The sequence below is a fragment of the Erinaceus europaeus genome, chromosome 13 (assembly GCF_950295315.1).
Source record: "Erinaceus europaeus chromosome 13, mEriEur2.1, whole genome shotgun sequence".
In the NCBI taxonomy this organism is placed as follows: Eukaryota; Metazoa; Chordata; class Mammalia; order Eulipotyphla; family Erinaceidae; genus Erinaceus; species Erinaceus europaeus.
The window spans coordinates 43,093,115-43,120,233 of record NC_080174.1 but is presented as its reverse complement, the minus strand read 5'-3'; the positions used below and the strand labels follow the sequence as shown (position 1 = coordinate 43,120,233).

General features: G+C 40.2%; 1 protein-coding gene and 1 non-coding gene across 5 annotated transcripts in view; both read right to left on the bottom strand.

Annotated features, from left to right (window-relative positions):
• Positions 1–6,721: 6,721 nt before the first annotated feature.
• The window catches only part of STX12 (syntaxin 12), a 190,939-nt gene continuing 170,541 nt past the window's right edge, over positions 6,722–27,119 (bottom strand). The window contains exons 5-9 of one of the 4 annotated variants that reach the window (XM_060205656.1): positions 22,913–22,956; positions 21,182–21,287; positions 12,388–12,460; positions 10,845–10,927; positions 6,722–8,242 (exon numbers count right to left, since the gene is read on the bottom strand). In XM_060205656.1, the coding sequence (XP_060061639.1) occupies positions 8,147–8,242; positions 10,845–10,927; positions 12,388–12,460; positions 21,182–21,287; positions 22,913–22,956 (402 nt within the window). In that variant the 3' untranslated portion in view covers positions 6,722–8,146. The remainder of the gene's footprint in view (positions 8,243–10,844; positions 10,928–12,387; positions 12,461–21,181; positions 21,288–22,912; positions 22,957–27,119) is intronic. The other 3 variants (XM_060205654.1, XM_060205655.1, XM_060205657.1) reach the window with 3 other exon arrangements.
• LOC132532515 (U6 spliceosomal RNA) lies at positions 19,737–19,842 on the bottom strand. Its single transcript, XR_009544469.1, has one exon. It is a non-coding gene; the product is annotated as a U6 spliceosomal RNA (small nuclear RNA).

Sequence of the window (27,119 nt, the reverse complement as noted above, 5' to 3'; positions counted from 1 at the left end):
CAGTAGAGGGCAGAGAGAATAGAATCTATGAGGCTGAAAACAGAATTAGCAAGATTGAGGATGAATTAGAGACAACTAAAAAAGAAGTAAGAGATCTCAAAAAGAGATTAAGAGATGCTGAAAACAACAACAGAGTCCTATGGGATGACTTCAAAAGAAACAATATACGCATTATTGGCATAGCAGAGGAAGAAAGAGGAGAGGAAGAAAGCATTTTCCAGGCCATAATGGCTGAAAATTTCTCTAGTCTAGACAACATCAAAGACATAAAGATTCAAGAAGCCCAGAGGGTCCCAAACAGAATTAACACAGACCTAAAGACACCAAGACATATCATATTTAGAATGGAAAGGAATAAGGATAAAGCAAGGATCCCGAAGGCTGCAAGAGAAAAACAGAGTCACCTACAAAGGAAAACCCATAAGATTAGCAACAGACTTCTCCATACAAACACTACAGGCCAGAAGAGAATGGCAAGATATCTATCGAGTGCTCAATGAGAAAGGCTTTCAGCCAAGAATACTAACTATATCCTGCTAGAATGTCATTCAGACTAGATGGAGGCATAAAAACCTTCTCAGACAAGCAACAGTTGAAGGAAGCAACCATCACCAAGCCTGCCCTGAAAGAAGTTCTGAAAGGTCTCCTATAAACAACCAGACCACCACAAATAGGACATCTATCAAAACACTCTAAAACTCTACAAGAATGGCGTTAAAATATCTTCAATCTTTGATATCAATAAATGTCAATGGCCTGAATTCACCTATTAAAAGACACAGAGTAGGAAGATGGATCAGAAAACACAACCCAACAATATGCTGTCTACAGGAAACCCACTTAACTCAACAAGACACAGACTTAAAGTGAAAGGATGGAAAACTATCATACAAGCCAACGGCCCACAAAAAAGAGCAGGAACAGCTATTCTCATATCTGACATGATAGAATTTAAAATAGATAAGATTAAAAAGATAGGAATGGACACTACTCAATGCTTAGAGGATCAGTCAATCAAGAGGACTTAACAATTATTAACATCTATGCACCTAATGAGAAGCCATCTAAATACACCAAACTTCTACTGAAAGAGCTACAGCATTATATTAACAGTAACACAATCATAGTAGGTGACTTCAACACCCTACTCTCTCAACTTGACAGATCATCCAGGCAGAAAAATCAATAAAGATATAAGGGAGCTAAATGAAGGGATAGATAAACTAGAACTATTGGACATTTTCAGAGTCATTCATCCCAAGAAACTGGAATACACATTTTATTCAAATCCACGAGTCATTCTCAAGGATAGACCATATGTTAGGCCACAAAGACAGCATCAGCCAATTCAAGAGCATTGAAACCATCCCAAGCATCTTCTCAGACCACAGTGGAATTAAACTAACACTTAACAATCAACAAAAGATTAGTAACAGTGCCAAAATGTGGAAGCTCAACAGTACACTTCTTAACAACTTCTGGGTCAAAGAGGAAATCAAGGAAGAAATCAAAATGTTTCGAGACTTCAATGAAAATGAAGACACAAGCTATCAAAATACTTGGGACACAGCTAAAGCAGTCCTAAGAGGGAAGTTCATAGCTATACAAGCACACATTAGGAAACAAGAAAAAGCACAAATAAACAGCCTGATTGCACATCTTAAAGACCTAGAAGAAGAACAACAAAGGAACCCTAAAGCAATGAGAAGGTCAGAAATCACTAAAGTTAGGGCAGAAATAAATAACACTGAGAATAGGAAAACCATACAAAAGATCAACGAAAGTAAATGTTGGTTCTTTGAAAAAGTGAACAAAATCGACAAACTTTTAGCCAGACTCACAAAACAAAAAAGGGAGAAGACCCAAATAAATCGGATAGTAAATGAAAGAGGAGATATCACAACAGACACCGCAGAAATTGAACATACCATGCGAGGCTTCTATGAACAACTATATGCCACCAAGCTAGAGAACCTGGAAGAAATGGATGATTTCCTAGATACCTACCAACTTCCAAAACTAAGTAAAGAGGAAGTGGATAACATGAACAGGCCCATCATAGCTAATGAAATTGAAACAGTTATCAAAAATCTCCCCAAAAATAAAAGTCCTGGACCAGATGGTTTTACAAATGAATTCTACAAAACCTTCAAAGAACTAATACCTCTACTTTTAAAAATCTTCCAGAAAGTTGAAGACACTGGAATACTCCCTGCCAACATGATGAAGCCAACATCACCCTGATACCAAAAGCAGACGGGGACACAACCAACAAAGAAAACTACAGACCAATATATCTGATGAACATAGATGTGAAAATATTGAACAAAATTCTAGCCAACCGGATACAGCAGGGTATCAAAAAGATAGTTCATCATGACCAAGTGGGGTTTATCCCAGGCATGCAAGGTTGGTTTAATATACGTAAATCAATCAATGTGATCCACCACATCAACAAAAGCAAGACCAAAAACCACATGGTCATATCAATAGATGCAGAGAAAGCCTTTGACAAAATCCAACATCCCTTTATGATAAAAACACTACAAAAAATGGGAATATAATTTATTTTTTGAGAGATTCAGAGAAAAAAAAAAGAAAAAAAATGGGAATAGATGGAAAATTCGTCAAGATAGTGGAGTCTATATATAGCAAACCTACAGCCAACATCATACTCAATGGTGAAAAACTGGAAGCATTTCCACTCAGATCAGGTACTAGACAGGGCTGCCCAATATCACCATTACTATTCAACATAGTGTTGGAAGTTCTTGCCATAGCAATCAGGCAGCCATTAAATGAATTAAAGGGATACAGATTGGAAGAGAAGAAGTCAAACTCTCCTTATTTGCAGATGACATGATAGTATACATGGAAAAACCTAAGGAATCCAGCAAGAAGCTTTTGGAAATCATCAGGCAATACAGTAATGTGTCAGGCTATAAAATTAACATTCAAAAGTCAGTGGCATTCCTCTATGCAAACACTAAGTTAGAAGAAATTGAAATCCAGAAATCAATTCCTTTTACTATAGCAACAAAAACAATAAAATATCTAGGAGTAAACCTAACCAAGGAAGTGAAAGACTTGTATACTGAAAATTATGAGTCACTACTCAAAGAAATTGAAAAAGACACAAAGAAGTGGAAAGATATTCCATGTTCATGGGTTGGAAGAATTAACATCATCAAAATGAATATACTACCCAGAGCCATCTACAAATCTAATGCTATCCCCATCAAGATCCCAAGCACATTTTTTAGGAGAATAGAAAAAATGCTACAAATGTTTATCTGGAACCAGAAAAGACCTAGAATTGCCAAAACAATCTTGAGAAAAAAGAACAGAACCGGAGGCATCACACTGCCAGATCTCAAACTGTATTATAGGGCCATTGTCATCAAAACTGCTTGGTACTGGAACATGAATAGACACACTGACCAGTGGAATAGAATTGAGAGCCCAGAAATGAGGCCCCACACCTATGGACATCTAATCTTTGACAAAGGGGCCCAGACTATTCCATGGGGAAAGCAGAGTCTCTTCAACAAATGGTGTTGGAAACAATGGGTTGAAACATGCAGAAGAATGAAACTGAATCACTGTATTTCACCAAATACAAAAGTAAATTCCAAGTGGATCAAGGACTTGGATGTTAGACCACAAACTATCAAATACTTAGAGGAAAATATTGGCAGAACTTTTTTCCGCATAAATTTTAAAGACATTTTCAACGAAACAAATCCAATTACAGAGAAGACTAAGGCAAGTATAAACCTATGGGACTACATCAAATTAAAAAGCTTCTTCACAGCAAAAGAAACTTACTACCCAAACCAAGAGACCCCTCACAGAATGGGAGAAGATCTTTACATGCCATACATCAGATAAGAGTTTAATAACCAACATATATAAAGAGCTTGCCAGACTCAACAAGACAACAAATAACCCCATCCAAAAATGGGGGGAGGACTTGGACAGAATATTCACCACAGAAGAGATCCAAAAGGCTGAGAAACACATGAAAAAATGCTCCAAGTCTCTGTCAGAGAAATGCAAATCAAGACAACAATGAGATATCACTTCACTCCTGTGAGAATGTCATACATCAGAAAAGGTAACAGCAGTAAATGCTGGAGAGGGTGTGGGGTCAAAGGAACCCTCCTGCACTGCTGGTGGGAATGTCAATTGGTCCAACCTCTGTGGAGAACAGTCTGGAGAACTCTCAGAAGACTAGAAATGGACCTACCCTATGACCCTGCAATTCCTCTCCTGGGGATAAATCCTAAGGAACCAAACACATGCATCCAAAAAGATCTGTGTACACATATGTTCTTGGCAGCACAATTTGTAATAGCCAATACCTGGAAGCAACCCAGGTGTCCAACAACAGATGAGTGGCTGAGCAAGTTGTGGTATATATACACAATGGAATACTACTCAGCTGTGAAAAATGTTGACCACCGTTTTCAGCCGATCTTGGATGGACCTTGAAAAACTCATGTTGAGTGAAATCAGTCAGAAACAGAAGGATGAAAATGGGATGATCTCACTCTCAGGCAGAAGTTGAAAAACAAGATCAGAAAAGAAAACAAGTAGAACCTGAAATGGAATTGGCATATCGCCCCCCAAGTAAGATTTTGGGGTTGGTGGGTGGGGAGAATACAGGTCCATGAAGGACGATAAATGACATAGTGGGGGATGTATTGTTAAATGGGAAACTGGGGATTGTTATGCATGTACAAACTATTGTATTTACTGTTGAATGTAAAACATTAATTCCCCAATAAAGAAAAAAAAAAGTTAAAAAAAAATAAAATAAAAAAAAGAAACACCAATGTTTCTAATGTGAAGCAATCGTTAAGGATAATTGCCCTAGATTGTGGTGTCCTCAAAGATGGACGAAGTACAGATATGGAAGATCCTGTGAACAGATTTTTTTTTTTTAAAGTAACCTACTTTTTTTTTTTTCTTTTTTAGATTTTATTTATTAATGAGAAAGATAGGAGAAAGAACCAGACATCACTCTGGTACATGTGCTGCCAGGGATTGAACTCAGGACCTCATGCTCGAGAGTCTGATTTGTTTATCCACTGTGCCACCTCCCGGACCACGATTTATTAGGATCATATACCACAAATTCCAGGTCACTGAAACTATAGGTCAAGGTCATAGCTGCTTTGTGTGACAACTATTACTACCACTGGAACTGTGGAGACTTCATTTTACCTATTGGAATAGTTTTTCACAACAAATACTTTTTTGTTTCCTGTAATATTAAAAATGATATACCTGAGGGAGTCAGGCAGTAGTGCAGCCGGTTACGCGCACGTGGCACAAAGCGCAAGGACCAGCATAAAAATCCTGGTTGGAGGCCCCGGCTCCCCACCTGCAGGGGAGTCGCTTCACAGGTGGTGAAGCAGGTCTGCAGGTGTCTATCTTTCACTCCCCCTCTGTCTTCATTTCCTCTCTCCATTTCTCTCTGTCCTATCTAACGATGACATCAGTAACAATTTGGAACCGAAGGGGCAGTAATTGTAGAACCAAGGAATGAGCTCTAAAGGTGCTACTTGGACCATAGTAAGACCCTAAGAGTACCATCCTGCTTTCCTTTTTCCTTTCTTTCCTTCCTTCATTCCTTCCTTCTTTCCTTTCTTTCCCATAGCACTGTTCAGCTATGGCTTATGGTGGTGCTGGGGATTGAACCTGGGACTTTGGAGCCTCAGGTGTGAGTCTGTTTCCATAAACATTATGCTATCTACCTTCTGTCCTCTTTTTCTTTTTTAATATTTTTTTCCTTTTGTTGCCCTTGTTTTATTGTTGTAGCTATTATTGTTGTCATTGATATCTTTGTTGTTGGATAGGACAGAAAGAAATCGAGAGAGGAGGGGAAAACAGAGAGGGGAAGAGAAAGACAGACACCTGCAGACCTGCTTCACAGCTTGTGAAGTGACACCCCCTGCAGGTGGGGAGCCAGGGCTCGAACCAGGATCCTTTCTCAGGTACTTGCGCTTCATGCCACGTGCACTTAACCTGCTGTGCTACCATCTGACTTCCTGGCCTTGTTTTTTTTGTTGTTGTTGTTGTAGTTATTATTGTTGTTGTTATTGATTTGTCATTGTTAGGACAAAGAGAAATGGAGAGGATGGGAAAACAGAGGGGGAGAGAAAGATAAGACACCTACAGACCTGCTTCACCACTTGTGAAGTGACTCCCCTGCAGGTGGGGAGCCGGGGGCTCGAACCGGGATTGTTAAGTTGGTCCTTGCTTCACGCCATGTGTGCTTAACTCGTTGCACTACAGCTCGACTCCCCATTTTTCAAGAAAAGAACTGCAGCAGCACCTATTCCACCCCCACCCAATTCTCATTTGATCACTAGTCTTCTTGCAGATTTCAGTTTTTCTCAGGACAGATATTATTCAACACTCAATATCTACTGCATTAGGATGTTGACTCCTGTACACTTTTTTTTTTTCTTTTCCACCAGGGCTTTACTGCAGATCCATACCTACATTATTCTACCACTCCTGATGGAGTCTTCTTCTTCTTTTTCTTCTCCTTCCCCTGAGATAGAGACAGAATAAAGGAAAGGTACCACTTCTATAGCTTGTGAAGCTTCCACTTCTCATGGTGTTTCCATGTAGCGGCTGAGGGTTCAAGCTCAAGTTCTTGCACACAGTAAAGGTGAGTTATCTCCCAGTCTGAAACTTTAATGTAAACTTACTACACACACTTTTTTAAAATGTTTATTTGAATTAAGTGATAGAATGGTGCCAGAAACTTATACATTTAGGCCCTTGTTTCCCTATCATTCACATTAGTACAAGAAAATTAAGGAACATTAAAGGGACTAGAAGTACATAAAAATATATCCAAGATAGTCAAATCCTCTAATTTACTCTGGTTGAACTGAAGTTGTTGGCCTAATTCACATTTATCTGGGAGCCTAGAGACTTTACATTCCCTTTCATTGTTCTAGACCAGTGAAAAAGGGAAATGGACAACATTTATATTACAAGACAGAAATCTTTTATTTATTTTTTTGTCTAAAACTATGTATGGAGAAATTTCTTGCTCATAAATTAGGATTAAATCTAATTATCACTCACTATTGAAAACCAGTATTATTTACAAAAATGAACCTGTTATTTGCTTTATCACCAGGTTCCCAGGACTAAAATTTACACTAACTTCAATCTCGCTTTTTAAATCTTCCTGCCATCAAGTGCCAGCAACTCTAATGGCGGGAGGGGGGGCAGTCTCTGACAGCAACATTTACCATTCATTAGGAATGTAGGACCACAAGTGGACAACAACAGAAATATTCTATCATTCCAAACAATTCCTATTTGCTTTCCAAAAGCATGCTTTCTCTAAGTCTCCCTTACTATACACATCGGTGGGAGAGACCCCAGAGAGTCTAGTAGTGCTAATTAAATCAGGCTCTTCAAAAAGTGAATAAGAGAGTTTAGTGTATATGGAGATTAACTGCTGTGACTGACACTAGCAGGTAATAAAGTAAACTTTACACCAGATTAACATCCACCTGCAACAACTAGCCACCTCAAATAGATACTTCTCATTTAATCTGGATCACATGTGCAATTTCTTACTTTCCAGCGAGTGCACTGCGAACTTTCAAAGCAGATAGTGAATAGGCTTTCTAGAAATTCAAATGAAAATGTTAAATAATAAAAATTGCTGGCTTATTCTACAGTTTCTGGCAGATTCCAATAGGCTGGATGCCAGGAAGTAACTCTAGCTCAGTTGCTAGTAAAAAGGCAAATCTATATACACATGAAAAGACAATATTACAAGACTGGAGTGTCACCTAGTAAAAACAAGAATCTCTAGCGTGGAAATTTCAGTGAACACTTGGGATGAAGGGCAATGAAAATACCAGAGAAAGAAAAATACACATAAATTAATTCCTAATTTAAGAAAATCAATAAAGAGTACACATAAATTGATAAATACTGTCTCCATAGGTCACTAATTCCAAGGACAAGTTAGTACTTAGTTTTAAACTAAATTATTACAGGACATTCTGGTGTATGCTCTCTTCTTATGATCAGTTTGTTCTGGCAAGAGTCCAATAAGTACTTGCTCTGGAAAACAGCTCAGCATGAGAAGGCTCTGAAGCAATTAGTTTTTATAAACTAAACAGAAAACAAGTATCAGGACTGCAACAATAATTGACAGGACAAGCACCAGGATACAGATCTTCTTGCGAGATTTTTTCTGAGGAGAGAAATATGCAAACAAAACACTCATGAAATTAGTAACATTTTATATCTAAGACTTCAAGAGTGCTTTATTAATCTGCTTTCTTGCAATTCAAAATGAACTCTGTCCATGAATGAATAAGCAAAGATCATCCCAAAATCTCAAGTCACTAGCAGAACACAGGGCTGCAAGTGCTAGTTCAGGTCACGAAATGCAAAAGAACTGTTTACACCTATGTTATGAGGTATTATCTGCAATGAAGCTATTTGTGTGTGTATGTTTTTAATAAAGATTATATAACATTAATAAATTTCATGCTTTTTTCAAAAAATACATATAAGTAGAAGGAAAATATAACTACCCACATTTAAAACTGTTGACATTGCAACCCAGGAGGTGGTGCAGTGACTGAAGTGTTGGACTCTCAAGCACAGGGTTCTGAGCTGCACCTCTGGCAATGCGTATGCCAGAATGATGCTCATGCATGCGTACTTTCTCTTTCTCATTAATAAGTATTTTTTAAAAATACTGACATTTTCATTATATTTTCTTTTGACTTTTTGTCTGTACTTCCTGTTTCTGATGTCATCGGGATCATACTGTATGTCTGATGTTTCTCATTTAACATTTCATAAAAATTTAACTACCGTCAGTTTTTTATACATTTATTTATTGAGCAGAGCATTGTTCAGCTCTGGCTACTGGTGGTGACAGGGACTGAATCTGGGATCTCTCGCAGGCAAACCCTGAACCCTGTGTGTTTAATACACCTGGCCCCATATATATATATATATATATATATATATATATATATATATATACATATATATATATATATATACACATATTTTAATGCAGTGTCAGGGCAGAACTCAGTTATGCCTGTCAATACCACTGAACTGCATCTGAGCCCAACTTTGTTCATTTTTTCATTGAGAAAGAAGAGAGGAGAGACATTGTAGCACCACTCTGCCTACCATCCATGGTGTTCCTATGTGATGCTGGGGCTGTAACCCAGGTCTTGGTTATAGCACATGAGCCTGGTTAGGCACATGCTCTACTAGGCGAGCTATCTCCCAGCCTCTTTGACATTTCTTTTAATAGATATATAACATTCAGTGACAGTATATAACTAACTGAGTTAGTCCTCTGAAGTTAGACACTAAAGTTGTTACTCAGTTTCTGAAAAGGAAACACTGCCATTAAGTGTAAATTTCGTTAAGAACACATCCAGGTAAAATACAGGCACCACAGAAACAAGGAAAATGACTGAAATACTGTTTCTAAAAATAAGCTGCACCAACTGAGGGGAAATGAAAAGGATGTGATTCACAATACTTGTACTGAGATAAAGACCCACACAAAAGTACAAAACCAGAGTTAGGACCAGAGTTAGAATATTAGTTTATAGAAAGTAGAAATAAGTGACCAACAAATGATAAATCCCTATTTATGAATAAATAGCACTTACAGTTTATTATAGACCTATCCTGTGTATGTACAGTCAACTAAGTATTCAGGAAATCCTATTTTTTACTTAATTATCTCAACTCTAACTAATTTCAGTTATGCAGAATATAAAACTACCCAAACTATCCTTACCCAGTGTTAGCTATCATATTAGCCTATGAGGTATTTTTTTTTTTTTTTTAGATTTCTCTATAAATACTAAAACTGGGCTGGGGAGATGCACAATGGTTATGCAAAACACTTTCATGCCCAAGGCTCTAAGGTCCCCTGGTTAAATCCCATGTATCACCGTTAACCAGAGCTGAGCAGTATTCTGGTGTAAAAGTAAATAAATAGGAGGCCAGGTGATGACACAGCTGGTTGAGCACACGTTACAATGCAAGGACCTAGGTTCTAGCCCCCGGTGCCCACCTGCATGGGGAAAGTTCTGCGAGCTTTGCAGGTGTCTCTCTTTCTCCCTCTCTATCTCTCTCTCTCTCTCTCTTTTCAAATTTTTAAAAAACCTTTCTATTTATTGTACAGAGACAGTCAGAAATCGAGAAGGAACCAGGAGATAGAGAAGAAGAGAGACAAAGAGACACCTGCAGCCCTGTGTCACCACTCGTGAAGCTTTCCCCCTATAGGGAGGGGACCGGGGGCTTGAACCCAGGTCCTTGTGCAATGTAAGATGTATGCTCAACCAGATGTGCCACCACCTGGCCCTTCTTTCTCCCTAACACCCCCCTCCCTCCCTCTCAATTTCTGGCTGTCTTTACCCAATAAGTAAATAAAGATTATAAATTAAAAAAATAATAATTCCCTACCCCCCACCTGCAGGATAGATGTTTCATAAGTGGTGAAGCAAGTCTGCAGGTATCTATCTTTCCCTCTCTATCTACTCCTCCCCTCTAATTTCTCTCTGTCCTTAAAAAAAAAAAAAGGAAAAAAAATGGCCACTATAAAAGGTGGTTTTGTAGTGCTGGCACTGAAGTCCAGTGATAAACCCTGGTGGCAATAAAATGACAAATAAATAGTGACTGTAATTATGGCTTCTTGCCTAAAGCTTAAGCTTAAGGACAAGGCTGCAGCTGTTTTCAGTGTGTTAGAGTGCTCTAATGGTCTATAAAGTCTACAGCGCAGAGTGACTTTCTATAGTAACAGCTTTTACCTGGTAGTAAGCAGCCCGTTGTAACTGATCAGTGGCTCTTTCTACATGCACCTCTGAACTCTCCACATTGGCTTCTATGCTATCTGCAAAAAAAGAAGGGCAGTGCATGTTTTATAACACTCAGCTATTTCAAAACCACAAACTGAACAGACACATAATGTAATGAGTCCTGGTTTCACTACTGTCATTCTAACCATCCAGGTAAAAAAATCACAAGTTACTAGTTCCATAAGAAAATAGCCCTATTTTTTTTTTGGGGGGGGCCACTATCTAATTAGGGGTAAAAAATTATTAAGTATACAACTCACCAACTCACCACAAGTAGAACAGAGAAAATTATGGATATACATAAAAATAAAGAGTATGGGGGAGAAATAAAACAAATGAGCAGTGGTGTGCCTAGTAGCAAGCACATACACCATATATATACTTTAACCAGAACACTGTTCATTGCTGGTGTATGGTGGTGTGGGGGATTAAACCTGAGACTTTGGGACCTCAAGCTTGAGAGTCTCTTTGCATAACCATTATGCTATCTACCCCCACCCCACACTATGTTTTTTTCATTATTTCTTTCCTCCTTTTTAAAATATTTATTTATTAGGGCAAGGGTAGACAGCATAATGGTTATGCAAAGAGACTATCATGCCTGAGGCTCCAAAGTCACAGTTTCAATCCCCCATTCCACAGTAAGCCAGAGCTGATCAGAGCTCTGGTTAAAAACTAATAATAATATATAAATAGTTATAAAAATTTATGAGAGTGAAAGGAAACCAGAGCATCAGTCTAATGCACAGATTCAATGGATCAAACTCAGGACCTTGAGAGTCTAACACTGTACCACTCCCCAGGTCACAAGTATACATTATTAAGTGAAATAACCCTACCTGCAGAGTGGGAAAAGTTAACAGGTAGTAGAGTAGTGCTGCAGGTGTCTATTTCTCTCTCTCCCTTGCTCTCTATTTCTCTCTGTCTGCAGGTATCAATTTCTCTCTCTCTCCCTTGCTCTCTATTTCTGTCTCTTATAAAAAAAATAAAGAAAAAAATTTAAAAGGAAATCAGAAAAATAAAGGGAAAAATGGCTGCTGGGTAGATCCATTGTACAGGCACAGAGCCCCAGTAATAACTCTGGTGGAAAAATAAAAAATAAAAAAAAGAGATAAAATGTTAGCAAGATGTAAATTTGGGGAAAGGTTATAAAGAAAAGCCTTATAGTATTTTTAACTTCAAATTATTTTCAAACAAAAAGTTTGAAGAGCAGTTACTAATCTTATATAAGTTTCTGGAGATGAAAGCTGGGAAGATGATAGCTATTTCCTTAAACAGCCAAAGACTTTCCAAGAGACTGTGGCAAGTAAATGGGGCTGATTATTCATGGAGGAATCACTATAACTTCTACATTTGTTAACATAAGAAAATTTCTAAGAAAATTAATTATTTTCAAAATGGCATTCCTAAATTCCCAAACACACACCTTAACTGATTTCTTTGCACAGAAATACTATCAACTCACCTTGAGGTTAAAAGTATCAATAATACATACCAATCAGATCACCTTGGTCATGGATCATCATGGCCAAATCTTTAAATATCTGGTTGACATCCAAAATGTCAGCCTAAGGAACAAAAAAAGAAAGATAATTAACATTGAGACACAAGTTCAATAACTCTGTTCGTTTGTCCCTGCTGTCCTCTTTCTGCTGTCTTTCCGTGCTACCATAATGGTGTGCATGAGTGTCCTGGCCAATGTTCTCAAGAGTATCAATAATGCCAAAAAAAGAGGCAAATGTTCAGTGAGCAAGGACCCAGGTTCGAGCCCCTGGCTCCCACCTGCAAGGGGGGAAAGCTTCACAAGTGGTGTAGCAGTGCTGCAGGTATCTCTCTCTCTCTCACCTTCCCTCTCAAATTCTGACTATCTCTATCCAGCAAATAAAGATAAAAATAAATTTAAAAAAATACTGAAATTGGTAATTTTTTCTCACATGCATATCAACAGAAAATAAATGCAAAAGTGATGTTACACCAAAAAAAAAAAAAAAAAGAGGCAAATGCCAGGTTCTTATCAGACTGTGCTCCAAATCATTGTCCAGTTTTTAAAAAATATTTTATTTATTTATTCCCTTTTGTTGCCCTTGTTGTTTTATTGTTGTAGTTACTATTGTCGTCGTTGTTGGATAGAACAGAGAGAAACGGAGAGAGGAGGGGAAGACAGAGGGGGAGAGAAAGATAGACACCTGCAGACCTGCTTCACCGCCTGTGAAGCGACTCCCCTGCAGGTGGGGAGCCGGGGTTCGAACCAGGATCCTTATGCCGGTCCTTGTGCTTTGCGCCACCTGCGCTTAACCCGCTGTGCTACAGCCCGACTCCCCGATTGTCCAGTTTCTAACTGTGATGATGAAGCATGGTTACATCAGTGAATTTGAAATCACTGATGATGATCACAGAGCTGGGAAAATAGTTGTGAATCTCACTGGCAAGTTAAACAAGTGTGGAGTGATCAGCTCCAGATTTGATGTGCAGCTCAAAGACCTAGGAAAATGGCAAAATAACCTGCTCCCATCCCATCAGTTGGTTTCACTGTACTGACAACCTCAGCTGGTATCATGAACCATGAAGAAGCAAGATGAAAACACATAGGAGGAAAAATCCTGGGATTCTTTTCTAGGGGTATAATACATAAATGCAAATAAAATGCCTCAGTGGACAAAAAAAAAAAAAAAAAGACACATGCTCAAAGATTATTTTATTTATTTATTTATTTATTTGCCAGAGCACTGCTCAGCTCTGGCTTATAGTGGTGCTAGGGATTAAACCTGGGACTTTAGAGCCTTGGGCAGGGCATGAGAGTCTCTTTGCATAACCATTATGCTATCTACCCCTGCCCTCAAAGATTCATTTTCTGTACTCACCTAAATTTTTGGCTTCTAACACATGCTTTTAAGGCTTACAAATCATATTTTCTCCATATACAGAATATGAAAATAAGCGTACCTTTTACTAAATGTCAACTGCATCAGGTAGTTAATTAACTACTTACACACTGTATCAGGTAGGTAATAAAAAGTACAGAGTTGGAGGCAGATGATAGCTCGATGGGTAGAGAACATACTTTATCATGTGTGAGGACCTAGGTTTGAGCCCCTGGAACCACATGAGAGCATCATACATGTCACCAAGTAAAGCTCCAGGAATGGTAGACCAATGCTTATGTGTCTCTCCTCCCTTAAAAGGAAGAAGAAGAAGGAGGAGGAGGAGGAGGAGGAGGAAGATGATGATGATGAAGAAGGAGGAGGAGGAGGAGGGGGAGGAGGAGGAGGGGGAGGAGGGGGAGGGGAGAGGAGGAGGAGGAGGAGGAGGAGGAGGAGAAGGATAAGAAGGAGAAGGAGGAGAAGGAGGAGAAGGAGGAGAAGGAGGAGAAGGAGGAGAAGGAGGAGAAGAAGAAGGAGGAGAAGGAGAAGGAGAAGGAGAAGGAGAAGGAGAAGGAGAAGGAGAAGAAGAAGAAGAGAAGAAGAAGAAGAAGAAGAAGAAGACGAAGACCACCTTTGGGAGCAATGGAATCATACAGGTGTGCAGGGCTAGCGTCAAGGGAGAGACCAGGAACTCGTGGTGGTGTGGTAATACGATTCTTTATTCATGTGGGAGCTCCAGAGTCCGGTGTGAACACAGTGGGTTAAGCCACGTGGTACCAAAACACCGGAGTCCCTCCCTGTCTGCACGCTTGCCCTCCTCCAGGTTAGGACACAGAAAAGAGGAAAAGAGAGAAACCAGAAACAGAAGTGGCTTTATAGCATAAAACTGGAAGTGGCAAGTTGGAAATGGAAATGGCTAGGAAAAGGGGTGGAGAAGGGCAAAAACATGCTGGGAAGGTAGAAGCTTCCTTAGCAACTGTTACTAGGGTTTTAGCTGGTGGGAATAAGGTTTTAGCTTAATGTTACCCTACAGGCATGGTGGGTCTCAGGTAGAAAGTAGATCAGGCAAAACAATGATTATGTAAATAGGCTATACTATCAGCAATGCACCATGGAGTAGGGGGAGCTGGTTTAATGCCCAACACAGGTGCAGGACCTCTGGGACAAAAAAATACAGATTTTTGAAACCTATCAGCTGTGTAGAACTCTTGGCGCTGTTGTGTGATTTTAATCCTCCACAGTTTAGAGTAACCTTTAGTGAAAGCCCTCCCCTCTGAACTGTGGGAATAAAAGTATCCATCTCATAGAGTTCTTTCTTTCTTTCTTTCTTTCTTTCTTTCTTTCTTTCTTTCTTTCTTTCTTTCTTTCTTTCTTGCCTCCAGGGTTATTGCGGGGGCTTGGTGCCTGCACCACAAATCTACTACTCCTGGAGGCTATTTTTTTTCCCTTTTGCTGCCCTTGTTTTTGTTTTTTTTTTATCCATTGTTGTGGTTATTATTATTGTTGTTGATAATGTTGTTGGATAGGATAGAAATGGAGAGAAGTGGGGTAGAGGGAGAGGGGTAGAGAAAGATACATACCTGCAGATCTGCTTCACCACTTGTGAAGTGACCCCTCTGCAGGTGGAGAGCCAGGGCTTGAACCGGGATCCTTATGCTGGTCCTTGTGCTTTGTGCCATGTGCGCTTAACCCGCTGCACTCACCCGACATCCAACTCACAGAGTTCTAAACTAAACTCTGTGTGTGTGTGTGTGTGTGTGTGTGTGTGTGTGTGTGTGTGTTAAAGATTTACTGATGAGAATAAGAGCTTGTGATGCAATGCTAGCACTCAAACTCAGGACTTCATGCCTTAGAGTCCAACACTTTATTCACTGCATCACCTCCTGAGTCAAACAAACTAATATATTTAAAGCACTTAAAGAAGTATAAAAGCCAGGGAAATATTTGGCAAGCAGAGTGTAGGACTTGCATATGTGAGGTTTCCAGTTCAATTCCTACTGCTACATGTACCAGTGGTGGTAGTGCTCTGATTTCAATTACTACATCTCATATGAAATAAAATATTTAAAGAAAAAGAACAGAATAAGCACTTCACAAGAAGAGTAAGGAAGGGGCCAGGCGATGGGGCACCTAATTGAACACATCTATTATAGTGAGCAAAGATCCAGGTTCTAGCCCCTGGCCCCCACCTGCAGGGGGCAGACTTCACAAGTGGTCAAGAGGTGCTATAGGTATCTCTCTCCCTTTCAGTCTCCTCCTTCTCTCTCAACTTCTGTCTCTATCCAAAACAAAAATATAAATACTAAAAAAAAAAAAAGAGAAATGTTAGTAATCCATTATTGGTCTTCATGACATGCTATTAATAATGAGACATCTATTATTTTATTTTACAGAAGAAAAAAACTGGGGATCAAAGAAGCTGAATGATTGTCTCAAGGCTTCACAGCAAGTGACAGACTTGAGAATTAAAAGTTCATGGTGGGGGGGCTGGCTGGTAGCACAGTGGATTAAGCACAGTGGATTAAGCACACATGGTGTGAAGTGCAAGGACTGGTGTAATGATCCTGGTTCGAGTGCCCAGCTTCCCACCTGCAAAGAGGTCACTTCACAGGTAGTGAAGCAACTCTGCAGGTATCCATCTTTCTCCTCCCCTCTCTGTCTTCCCTCCTCTCTCGATTTCTCTGTCCTATCCAACAAGAACGACAGCAAATAACAACAACAATGGGCAACAAAAGGGAAAAAATAGTCTCCAGTGGATTCGTAGTGCAAGCACCAAACCCCAGCAATAACTCCGGAGGCAAAAAAAAAAAAAATTCATGGTGTCAAAACAGTTCACCTGGATAGTGTGTCTGCTTTGCCAGTCTCAGCTGAGGTTTGAGCTCAGCTCCCATTGTACTTGGGGGAAACTTGAGTGTCTTTTCCTCTATTTCTGTCTTTCTCTTTCTATCTGAAAAAGTTGCGCTGGAGTATTAAACCCCAGTGACAACAACAACAGCTACAAGATCATGATATTTTCATTATTTCACAATGCCTCTTTGAGGCATTTATTTAAATCAATTAATTATTCAGTAATTTCATGAAGTAATAATCTTTAAAGATAATGAAGTGCCAAGTATTTATTTAACTTGACTATTCACATGGCTGGGTCAGTGAGGAAACTGAGCATTATTGCAGCTACAATTACAGCTCTAAAGCCCATGCTCTTTCAACTGCAACACACTGTCTCCAGAATACTGTAATACTGCCTTGAAAGCAGTGACTTCCTAATCACAACTAGCAAGAATAGTTCTTATCAGCACCTCAATTACTTGCTAAGACTCTATTATAGTTGGACAATTCGCTAGTTGCTACGGATACCAAAGGGCTTAACAATTAAGTGGTAAAGACAAGGATAAGTATACAGCTAGATAAATGACGGTCTTAATAGGAAATGACCAGCAAATAGATAGTAAGTCAGAACAGGGAGATTTTGAATGTCTTTTTTTTTTTTTTTTTGCCTCCAGGGTTATTGCTGGGGCTTGATGCCTGCACTACAAACCCACTGCTCCTGGAGGCTATTTTTTCCCTTTTGTTGCCCTTGTTTATTGTTGTTGTAGTTACTATTATTGTTGTTATGCTGTCATTGTTGTTGGATAGGACAGAGAGAAAGGAAGGGAAGAGAGAGAGGGGGAGAGAAAGACAGACACCTGCAGACCTGCTTCACCGCCTGTGAAGGGACTCCCCTGCAGGTGGGGAGCCGGGGGTTCCAACAGGGATCCTTACGCAGGTCCTTGCGCCTTTGCACCATGTGCGCTTAACCCGCTGTGCTACTTACCACCCGACCCCCTTGAATAAGTCTTATTTATTTGCCACCAGTTATCACTGGGGTTCAGTGTCTGTAGTTATACTATTCTTGTTGGCAATTTTTTGTTTGTTTTTCTTTTTCTACTCTTTTTTTTTTTTTTATAAAAAGGAAACATTGACAAAACCATAGGATAAGAGAGGTACAACTCCACACAATTCCCACCACCAGAACTCTGTATCTCATTTCCTCCCGATAGCTTTTTTCTACTTTTTGATAGAGGGTAAGACAAAGAAATAGAGAGAGAAGGAGGGAGGGAGGGAGAGGGAGAGAATGAGATGTACCACTGCCTGTGAAACTCCCCCTTGTAGGTGGGGACTAGGGACTTGAACTCAGGCACATGCATATGGTAAGCTACTGAGATACCACCTAGCCCCAAGAGAAATCTTAAAGCAAAAGAGAAGTTATATAACCAAAAACACAACAGAGTTGGGGGCCACGTGGTGGCACACCTGGTTGAGCGCACGTTACAACGTGCAAGGCCCTGGGTTAATAGATGGCTCATCAGGTGGCACAGCTGCCTTGCTATGCATGTGGTCCAGACAACTATGGCACTACATGGAAGGAAGCTGTAGTGCTGTGGCATCTTTCCCTTTCTCTACTTATCTGAATGAAAAAGTGTCTTGTGTTGGTAAGATAGCCCACCTGGGAAGGTGGCTACTTTGCCATGTAAACACAGGTTCAAGTTTGGTCACCACTGCACTAGTGCTGCGATGTCTTTTCCTGTTTTTTTTTTTTTTTTTTTCTGAAAAAGCTGACTTGGGAGGGGTGAAGGCCCACTGACGATAACGATGACAACAGCAACAACAAAGTGGTCTGGAGCAGCCTGAAGGTGGTGAAGTGGATCGTGCTGTACTATTAGGCATGGGGGTTCAAGTTTGAATTCTGGCATTGGCATTGCATGTATCAGTGATGCTCTGGTTCCTTTTCCTCTTCTCTCTCGTGTGTGTGTGTGTGTGTGTGTGTGTGTGTGTGTGTGTGTGTGTGTGTGTGTCTGCCACTCTATCTCCCCCACCCCTCTCCATTTTTTCTGTCCTGTCAAATAAAACAGAAACATTTGCTCCAAGGTCCCTAGTTTAATCCCCCATACCACCATATCCAGAGCTGAACAGTGCTCTGGTAAAAAAAAAAATTAATTAATTAAAAATTAAAAAGTTTTTTTTTTTTAACCAGAGCATTGTTGAGTGGAGGGTAGACAGCATAATGGTTATGCAAAGAGACTCTCATGCCTGAGGCTCCAAAGTCCCAGGTTTAATCCCCTGCACCACCATAAGCCAGAGCTGAGCAGTGCTCTGGTTAAAAAAAAACAAAAAACCTAGTAGAGCATTGTTGAGCTTTGGCTTATGTTGGTACCTGGAACTTTGGAGACTCAGGTGTGGAAGTCTTTTGCATAACCACTATGCTATCTCCTAACTTTATTATATCCCTGTCTTTAGCTTTCGCTCTACTCCCTGCTATAACAGTATTCCTTTCTCTTTCCTTCTTTCTCCCGCCCTTCCTTTCTAGTCATTTCATTGGGGGGGGGGGGGTTATCACTACAGTTGTTGACACATGGGTTCAATTTCTCATCTCCCCATGACAGATGCCTTAAAAACACTCTACCCTCCAACTTGGGTCCTTTTCTACCACCATGCACCAGGACCCACAAGCTGCCCCACCCCCTTCCTTAGAGTCCTTTACTTTAGCGCACAGCATTCCATTTTCTTCTCTTTATTTTAAATCCTCTTTCCACTGCTCCTCTAAGGATAGTAGTCTTCTGGTTTCATGAAAGGGAAAAGTACTCTGGTTGAAAGATGTTTTACTGGTCACTGGGCAAAATTAAAAATTGGAAAGTAAGGTAAGAAAGGCCTAGAGACCTCTCCCCTCAACCCACCACATAAACTGTTCCAATTTTCTCTGACCCATTTTAGTTGTATCTAGGATTTTGGGATATACACTCAAAATTGGAGCAAATCTTCTGGCCTACTTTTACTACAAATTTTCTGATTTAACATAGGGTTTCTCCAAAGACATCCTACCTAATCTAGAAGTTGGCACTGAAGTTTAGGAACAAAGCCTTTAAAAATTTTTTTACCCCAGTATTTTCTTTTTTACTGTGATATATACCTAACACAAAACTTATCACTTTAGTCATTTTTTTAAAAAAAAATGCATGCTTTTTTGAATTTGAAAGTTAACCTTGTACAAAGGCCATGTTGATCTATTCTGTACCATTCCAATTTTGGTAGATGCGTTGCCAAAAAAAGACAGGGCCTTGATCAATAAAATCACAGTCGGACTTGCTCTGTTCTTCGTTCATATTGTCATGGGGAATATGTGAGATATGGTTATTAAGGAAAGAATTTAAGAATTTTTGGTCACTATGGTCAATACCATCTTATTAGTAGTTCACATATGCCATGACTATACTGAAACAAAATTTGAAAATCACACAGGGGGTGGGCAGTGGTGCACCCAGTTAAGCATACACATTACCAAGCGTAAGGACCCAGGTTCGAGCCCCCTCTCTACCTGCAAGGAGTCTGCTTCACAAGTGGTGAAACAGGTTTGCAGGTGTCTTATTTCTCTCTCTAGATCCCCATCCTCTTCCAATTTCTCTCTGTCCAATCTAATGAAAATAAATAAGTAAATTAAAAAAAAAAAAAGGCTGTAGAAATGGTGGATTTGTAGTGCCAGAACTGAGCCTCAGCGATAACCCTGAAGGCAAAAGGAAAAAAAACAGATCACACAATGACTTACCTTTTTTTTTAATTTTTATTTTATTTATTATTTTATTTTTATTTTTGGCCTCCAGGGTCAGCACCATGAATCCATTGCTCCTAAAGGCTATTTTTTTCCTCTTTTGTTGCCCTTATTGTTTTGTTGTTGTTATTGTTGTTGTTATTGCTGTTGTTGTTGCTGCTGTTGGATAGGGCAGACAGAAATCAAGAGAGGATGGGATGACAGAGAGGAGAAGAGAAATATAGACACCTGTAGACCTGCTTCACACCTCTTGTGAAGCGACCCCCCTGCAGGTGGGGAGCCAGGGGCTCGAACTGGGATCTGCCTGGCCCATGACTTATGTTTTTTTAAAAAAAATGTATCTAGGGAGTTGGGCGGTAGTGCAGCGGGTTAAGTGCACATGGCACAAAGCTCAAGGACTGGCTCAAGAACCCGTTTGAGCCCCCAGCTCCCCACCTGCAGGGTGAAGCAGGTCTACAGGTGTCTTTCTGTCCTCTCTCGATTTCTGTCTGTCCTATCCAACAACAATAACAGCAATAACAACAACAACAATAATAATAACAACAATAAAACTAGGGCAACAAAAGGGGAAAAAACAGCCTTTAGGAGTAGTGGATTCGTGGTGCAGGCACGGAGTCCCAGCAATAACCCTGGAGGAAAAAAAAAAAAGATACTATTTATTTTATGGAAAGAGACCAGAGCATTGCTCAGCTGGAGACTGAGCGTGGGGCCTCTAGCATACACTGAGCTGTCTTCTGGCCCCCACTCTGGCTTGTCATGTTCTTCATAATCACCGAAGGAAAATCTAAGTGTGTAACAAAGTGCAAATATACTGAGTCAAATAAAAATCATAAGCTGACTCTCACCTCCAGTTGTCGAATTGCCGTTTCTCTCTCTTTAATAAGTTCCAGATCCTGTTCGGTGATGGCCACCTCATCCTCCTGACTCTGCATCTGGTTCCACTCTTCATGGCTGCAGGAAAATAAGCATACTAGTTTGATTCCTCCTGAGGTGTGCGTGAGACATAGCTACCACACCTCTACTGCCAGGACAGGCCATCCAAAGACACTACTAGGGCTTTAACTGCTCTAGTATTAATACAAAGTCCCTTTAGAATCACAATCTCCAGTAGCCAGAGACATAGCTAAAGAGAGCAAGAAGACACAGTCTCTGTTTTCCATGGGAAAAATAATGACATGAAATAGGTCTGTGAGGGACAGGACTCTTTGCTGGTTTCATTTAGGGGTACATTCTGCAATCTTACTAGTTTGCCAGACACAAAAATAGCACATGTCTAAGAACCATCCTCTCTACTTTATGTTAAGGCACCGCTGAGCAGACATACAGTGAATGATGGAGGTGGTTCAGTTAGAAACTGACAGGTCTGGGTTGGAGAGATCACTCAGTATAAAGCACTTGTGTGCCTGAGGTCCTGAGTTTCATCCTATGTGCTGCTATTCTAACAGGCTGATTCTCTGTCTCTTGTTAATATATACACATATCTAAGAGACTTGACAGATCTAACTGTCCCAAAATCTGGCATGGTAGAGGAAATATTATTAATTTTTACCAGGGTGCTACTCAGCTCTGGCTTATGGTGGTGTGGCAGACTAAACCTGGCACCTCAGAGACTCAGGTATGACAGTTTCTTTGCATAACCACAATGCTATCTCTCCAGCCCTTCATTGATTTTTTTTTTTTTAAATAAAAATAAGTATAGGAGGGGTGGGAAATAGCTCACCTGGTAGAGCTCACACTTTGCCAGATGTGAGAACCCAGACTCAAGCCTTAGTCCACCATGTGGAAGCACTGGCACGAGGAAGCTTTATGAGTGTTGGAAAAGTGCTGTGGTCTTTCCTCTATATCTCTCTACCTTTCTGTCCCTCACCCTTTATCTAAAGAACAACAAAAGGTATAATGAGTGGTCTGGGAGGTGGCATAGTGAATAAAGCATTGGATTCTCAAGCATGAAGTCTTGAGTTCGATCCCTGATAGCACATGTACCAGAGTGATGTCTAGTTCCTTCTCTGTCTCCTATCTTGATTAATAAATAAAATCTTAAAAAAATATATGGGGAGTCAGGCTGTAGCACAGAGGATTAATGGCAGGTGGCACAAAGCTCAAGGACTGGCCTAAGGATCCTGGTTTGAGCCCCTGGATCCCCACCTGCCAGGAGGGTTGCTTCATAGGCGGTGAAGCAGGTCTGCAGGTGTCTTTTTCTTCCCCCTCTCTGTCTTCCCTTCTTCTCTCCATTTATCTCTGTCCTATCCAACAATGATGACATTAATAATAACTACATCAATAAAACAAGGGCAACAAAAAGGAATAAAAAAAAAAAATTATGATGAGGGGCCGGGTGGTGGCACAAGGACCTGGGTTCCAGCCCCAGTACCCACCTGCGGGGGGGAAAGCTTCGCAAGTGGTGAAGAGTAGTGAAGCAGGGCTGCAGGTGTCTCTCTGTCTCACTCCCTCTCTATCTCCCCCTTCCCTCTTGGTTTCTGGCAGTCTCTATCCAATAAATAAAGATAGTAAAAAATTAAAAAAATTATAATGAAAAGTCTCAACTACCCAGCAGGCTGTCTGAATAGTTAGCTTACCTGTCAAACGAGACGAGCTGCTCTTCTCTTTGCCTCTCCTCTGCCTAGAAAACAGATCACATAGTATTATTGTAGCTGTTACTCAAAAACATGTCAAGACACACAAAACAAATATATATCCCTTGGCACCATTAAAATCTGTAAAAACAGCTTTAAAAAAAAGCTTAAGTGACCCAGTGAATAAAGCACTGGATTGTCAAGCGTGATGTCTTGAGTTTGACCCCTGCATTTCATATGTCTGTGATGGTTTGCTTTTCTCCCATCCTTCTTTTCTCTCATTAATGGATAATATTTTTTAAAGTTTTTTTAAAACTTGAAGGGACATGAATTAAGGGCAGGGGTTGAAAACTTGCAAGAAGTTTTAGAGAACATGTAAAAAGGAATTGTAGTGTGGTTGGTAGTGAGTTGCCAATTCTCTTTGAAATTCATCCCAAATGCTTAATATTTTTAATATAAAACAAAGAAAAATATTTTAAAATATATTTTTTTATTTTTGAGAGAAATGCAGAGAGAAACACACACACACACACACACACACACACAAACACACACACACACACACACACACACACACACACACGGAGAAACACCAGAACACTACTTAGCTCTGGCTTATGATGGTGTGGGGGATAGAACCTGGGACTTTGGAGCCTCAGGCATTAGAGTTGTTTACATAATAACCATTATACTATCTCCCCTGCCCTAAAAAAATTAATAGTTTATTTATTTATTTTCAATGACAGAAAGATAAACACAGAGAAAAAAAATCTTAATAGAGCAATCTATCCCACTTTTTAAAAGCTTTCTCATCTTGTTGGGTAGGACAGAGAAAAACGGAGAAAGGAGGGGAAGACAGAGATGGGGAGAGAAAGACACCTGCAGACCTGCTTCACCGCCTGTGAAATGACTCCCCTGCAGGTGGGAAGCCAGGGGCTCAAACCTGGATCCTTAGGCCAGTCCTTGCACTTTGTACCATGTGCGCTTAACCTGCTGTGCTACTGCCTGACTCCCCATTTTTTCATTTTTTTGGACAGGACAGAGAGAAATTGAGAGGGGAGGGGAAAACAGAGAGAGGGAGAGAAAGACAGACACCTGCAGACCTGCTTGTAAAGCGATCTCCCTGAGGTGGGGAGCCAGGAGCTAGAAGATTCTTGTACTGGTCCCTGAACTTCGTACTATGTGCAATTAACCTGGTATACCAATGCTCAGCCCCCTGGATATCTTCTTTGGTGAATATTCTATTAATATCCTCTCCCCATTTTTGGATACAGTCCTTTTTTTGCTTGTTTTTTGTTGTTGCTGATTTATTTATTTATTTGCCTCCAGGGTTACTGCTGGGGCTCTGTGCTGCACTAGGAATCCACTGCTCCTGGAGGCCATTTTCCCCATTTTGTTGCCCTGTTGCTTTTGTTGTTATTTTTGCCATTGCTATTGTTGTTGGATAGGACAGAGAGAAACTGAGAGAGGATGGGAAGACAGACAGGGAAAGAGAAAGGTAGACACCTTCACCTTCACCGCTTGTGAAGCCCCCCCCCCCCCCCGCATGTGGGAAGCTGGGGGCTCGAACAGGGATCATTAATGCAGGCGCTTAACCTGTTGTGCTACTGCCTGGCCCCACTTTATTTTTTAAACCAGAGCACTGATGGTTCTGGTTTATGGTGGTGCTGGGGATTGAACCTGGGACTATGTAGCTCCAGGCATGAAGGTATTTTGCATAACTAATATGTTATATCCCTGTCACTATTTATTATCATTATTTCACTATTTTATTTTTTTACTTATACAAATGACACACACACACACACACACACACACACACACCTGCCTGGCCCCACTGATTAAATTTAATTTCTCGGGAGTGGGGCAGTAGCGCAGTGGGTTAAGCGCACATGGTGCAAAGCGCAAGGACCAGCGTAAGGATCCCGGTTCGAGCCCAGGCTCCCCATCTGCAAGAGGTCGCTTCACAAGTGGTAAAGCAGGTTTGCAGGTGTCTATCTTTCTCTCCCCCTCTCTGTCTTCCCCTCCTCTCTCCATTTCTCTCTGTCCTATCCAACAACAATGACATCAAATGACAACAATAATAACTACAACAATAAAAAAACAAGGGCAACAAAAGGGAATGAATAAATATTAAATTTTAAAAATAAAAAAATTAATTTAATTTCTCAATACATGTCTTCTTATTATTCTGTATGACAAAACAGGGTACCGGTAACTACATAATATACTTCTGCTGCATATACATATACAATTAATGTTTGTTTCAGGAAAAGAACTTGTCTGAGTTGCAGAGTGAACTAAATAATCTTCCTAGAAAACACTACTTCCATTTATCCCACAGTTTATATATCAGTCTGGGAGGTAGTACAGTAAAGTGTTGACTTTCAAATATGAGGTCCTAAATTCAATCTCCAGCAGCACATGTACCAGAGTGATATCTAGATCTTTCTCCCTACTCTTTCTCTCTTATTTCTCTCATCAATAAACAAAACTTTAGGGTAGGGGAGATAGCATAATGCTTATGCAAAGAGACTCTCATGCCTGAGGCTCCAAAGTCCCAGGTTCAACAATCCCCCACACCATCATAAGCCAGAGCTGAGCAGTGCTGTTAAGAAAAAAATAAACACATACACATACACACACACACACACAAACACTTCAGAGAATAAACAAAACTTAAAAAAAAAAAAAAAGCAAATAGCAAAACCCCAGCTCCATTAGCCAGGAAAGACACAACACATACAAACAAACAAACAACAACAACAACAAAAACACAAACCAAACAAAAGACTTTAATTAAAAGTTTCTTCATAAACAAGCTTTTATGTATATGATATCTATAAATGAAAATCCATAGTTATCCTAATGGGTATTAGCTGATGGGCAGAAAAATTTCTGAACATAAACAGTGTGAATCTGGGTTGGGTGGTGGTGCACTTAGTTGAGCACACATGTTGCAATGCCCAAGGACCTGGGTTCGAGCTCCTGGTCCCCACCTCCAAGGGGAAGTTTTTGTGTGGGGTGAAGCAGTGTGGCAGTTGTCTGCCTGTCTCTCTCCCTTCTCTATCACCTCGTTCATTCTTGATTTCTGGCTGTCCTTATCCAAAAAATAAATACAAATAATAAAAAATTTGAAAAAGATCAATAATATTTAAAGGAGCCAGTGGTGGGGCACCTGGTTGAGCACACATGTTACAATGCACAAGGATCCTAGGTTCAAGTCCCCAGCCTCCACCTGCAGGGGAGAAGCTTCACGAGTGGTGAAGCAGTGCTGCAGGTGTCTCTCTGTCTCCTCTCTCTGTCTCCCCCTTCCTCTCAATTTCTGGCTGTCTCTATCAAATAAATAAAGATTAAAAAAAATTTAGAAAATAAGTGTTTATTACCAATAGGGGGGAAAAAATCTAGCTCTCATGGCCCAAGTGGTAGTGCACAAAATTAAGCATTGAACCCACAAGCATGAAGTCCCAAGTTCAATCTCATGTACTGCATGTGCTAATGATGCCCTTGTGTCTCCTTTCTTTCATATTTACAACAAAAAAATAAATCTTTTTTTAAAAAATACTGTTTGAGGTCCAGGAGGTAGCGCCATGGATTGTCAAGCATGAGGTCCTGAGTTCAATCCCCCGGTAGTACATGTACCAGAGTGATACCTGGTTCTTTCTTTCTCTCCACCTTTCTTTCTCATTAATAAATAAATAAAACCTTAAAAAAGAAAAGCTAGCTTTTCAGGCTGGAGTAGGCACACCCGGTAGAGCACACGTTACCATGTGCAATGATCCAGGTTCAAGCCCCCAGTATCCACTTATAGGAGAGAAAGTGAAGCAGGTCTGCAGGTGTCTATGTTTCTCTCTCTCTTCCTCTCTCAATTTCTCTTTGTTGTATTAAATTAAAAAAAAAAAGGAAAGAAAAATAAAAAAATCTAGCTTTCAAATAAAAATATAGAGGTGTCAGGATGACCAAATGTGAAGTGCCAGTCTCAAATCTTCAATCAAAAAAAAAAAAAAATTGTGGAAAACTAACACTGGTGAACTTGAGAATTTTTATTATTTAAAGAGTTTCTTGGGAGCCAGGTGGTAGTGCAGTGGGTTAAGTGCACACGGCGCGAAGTGCAAGGACTGGCGTAAGGATCCCGGTTCCAGCCCCCAGCTCCCCACCTGCAGGGGAGTCGCTTCACAGGCGGTGAAGCAGGTCTGCAGGTGTCTATCTT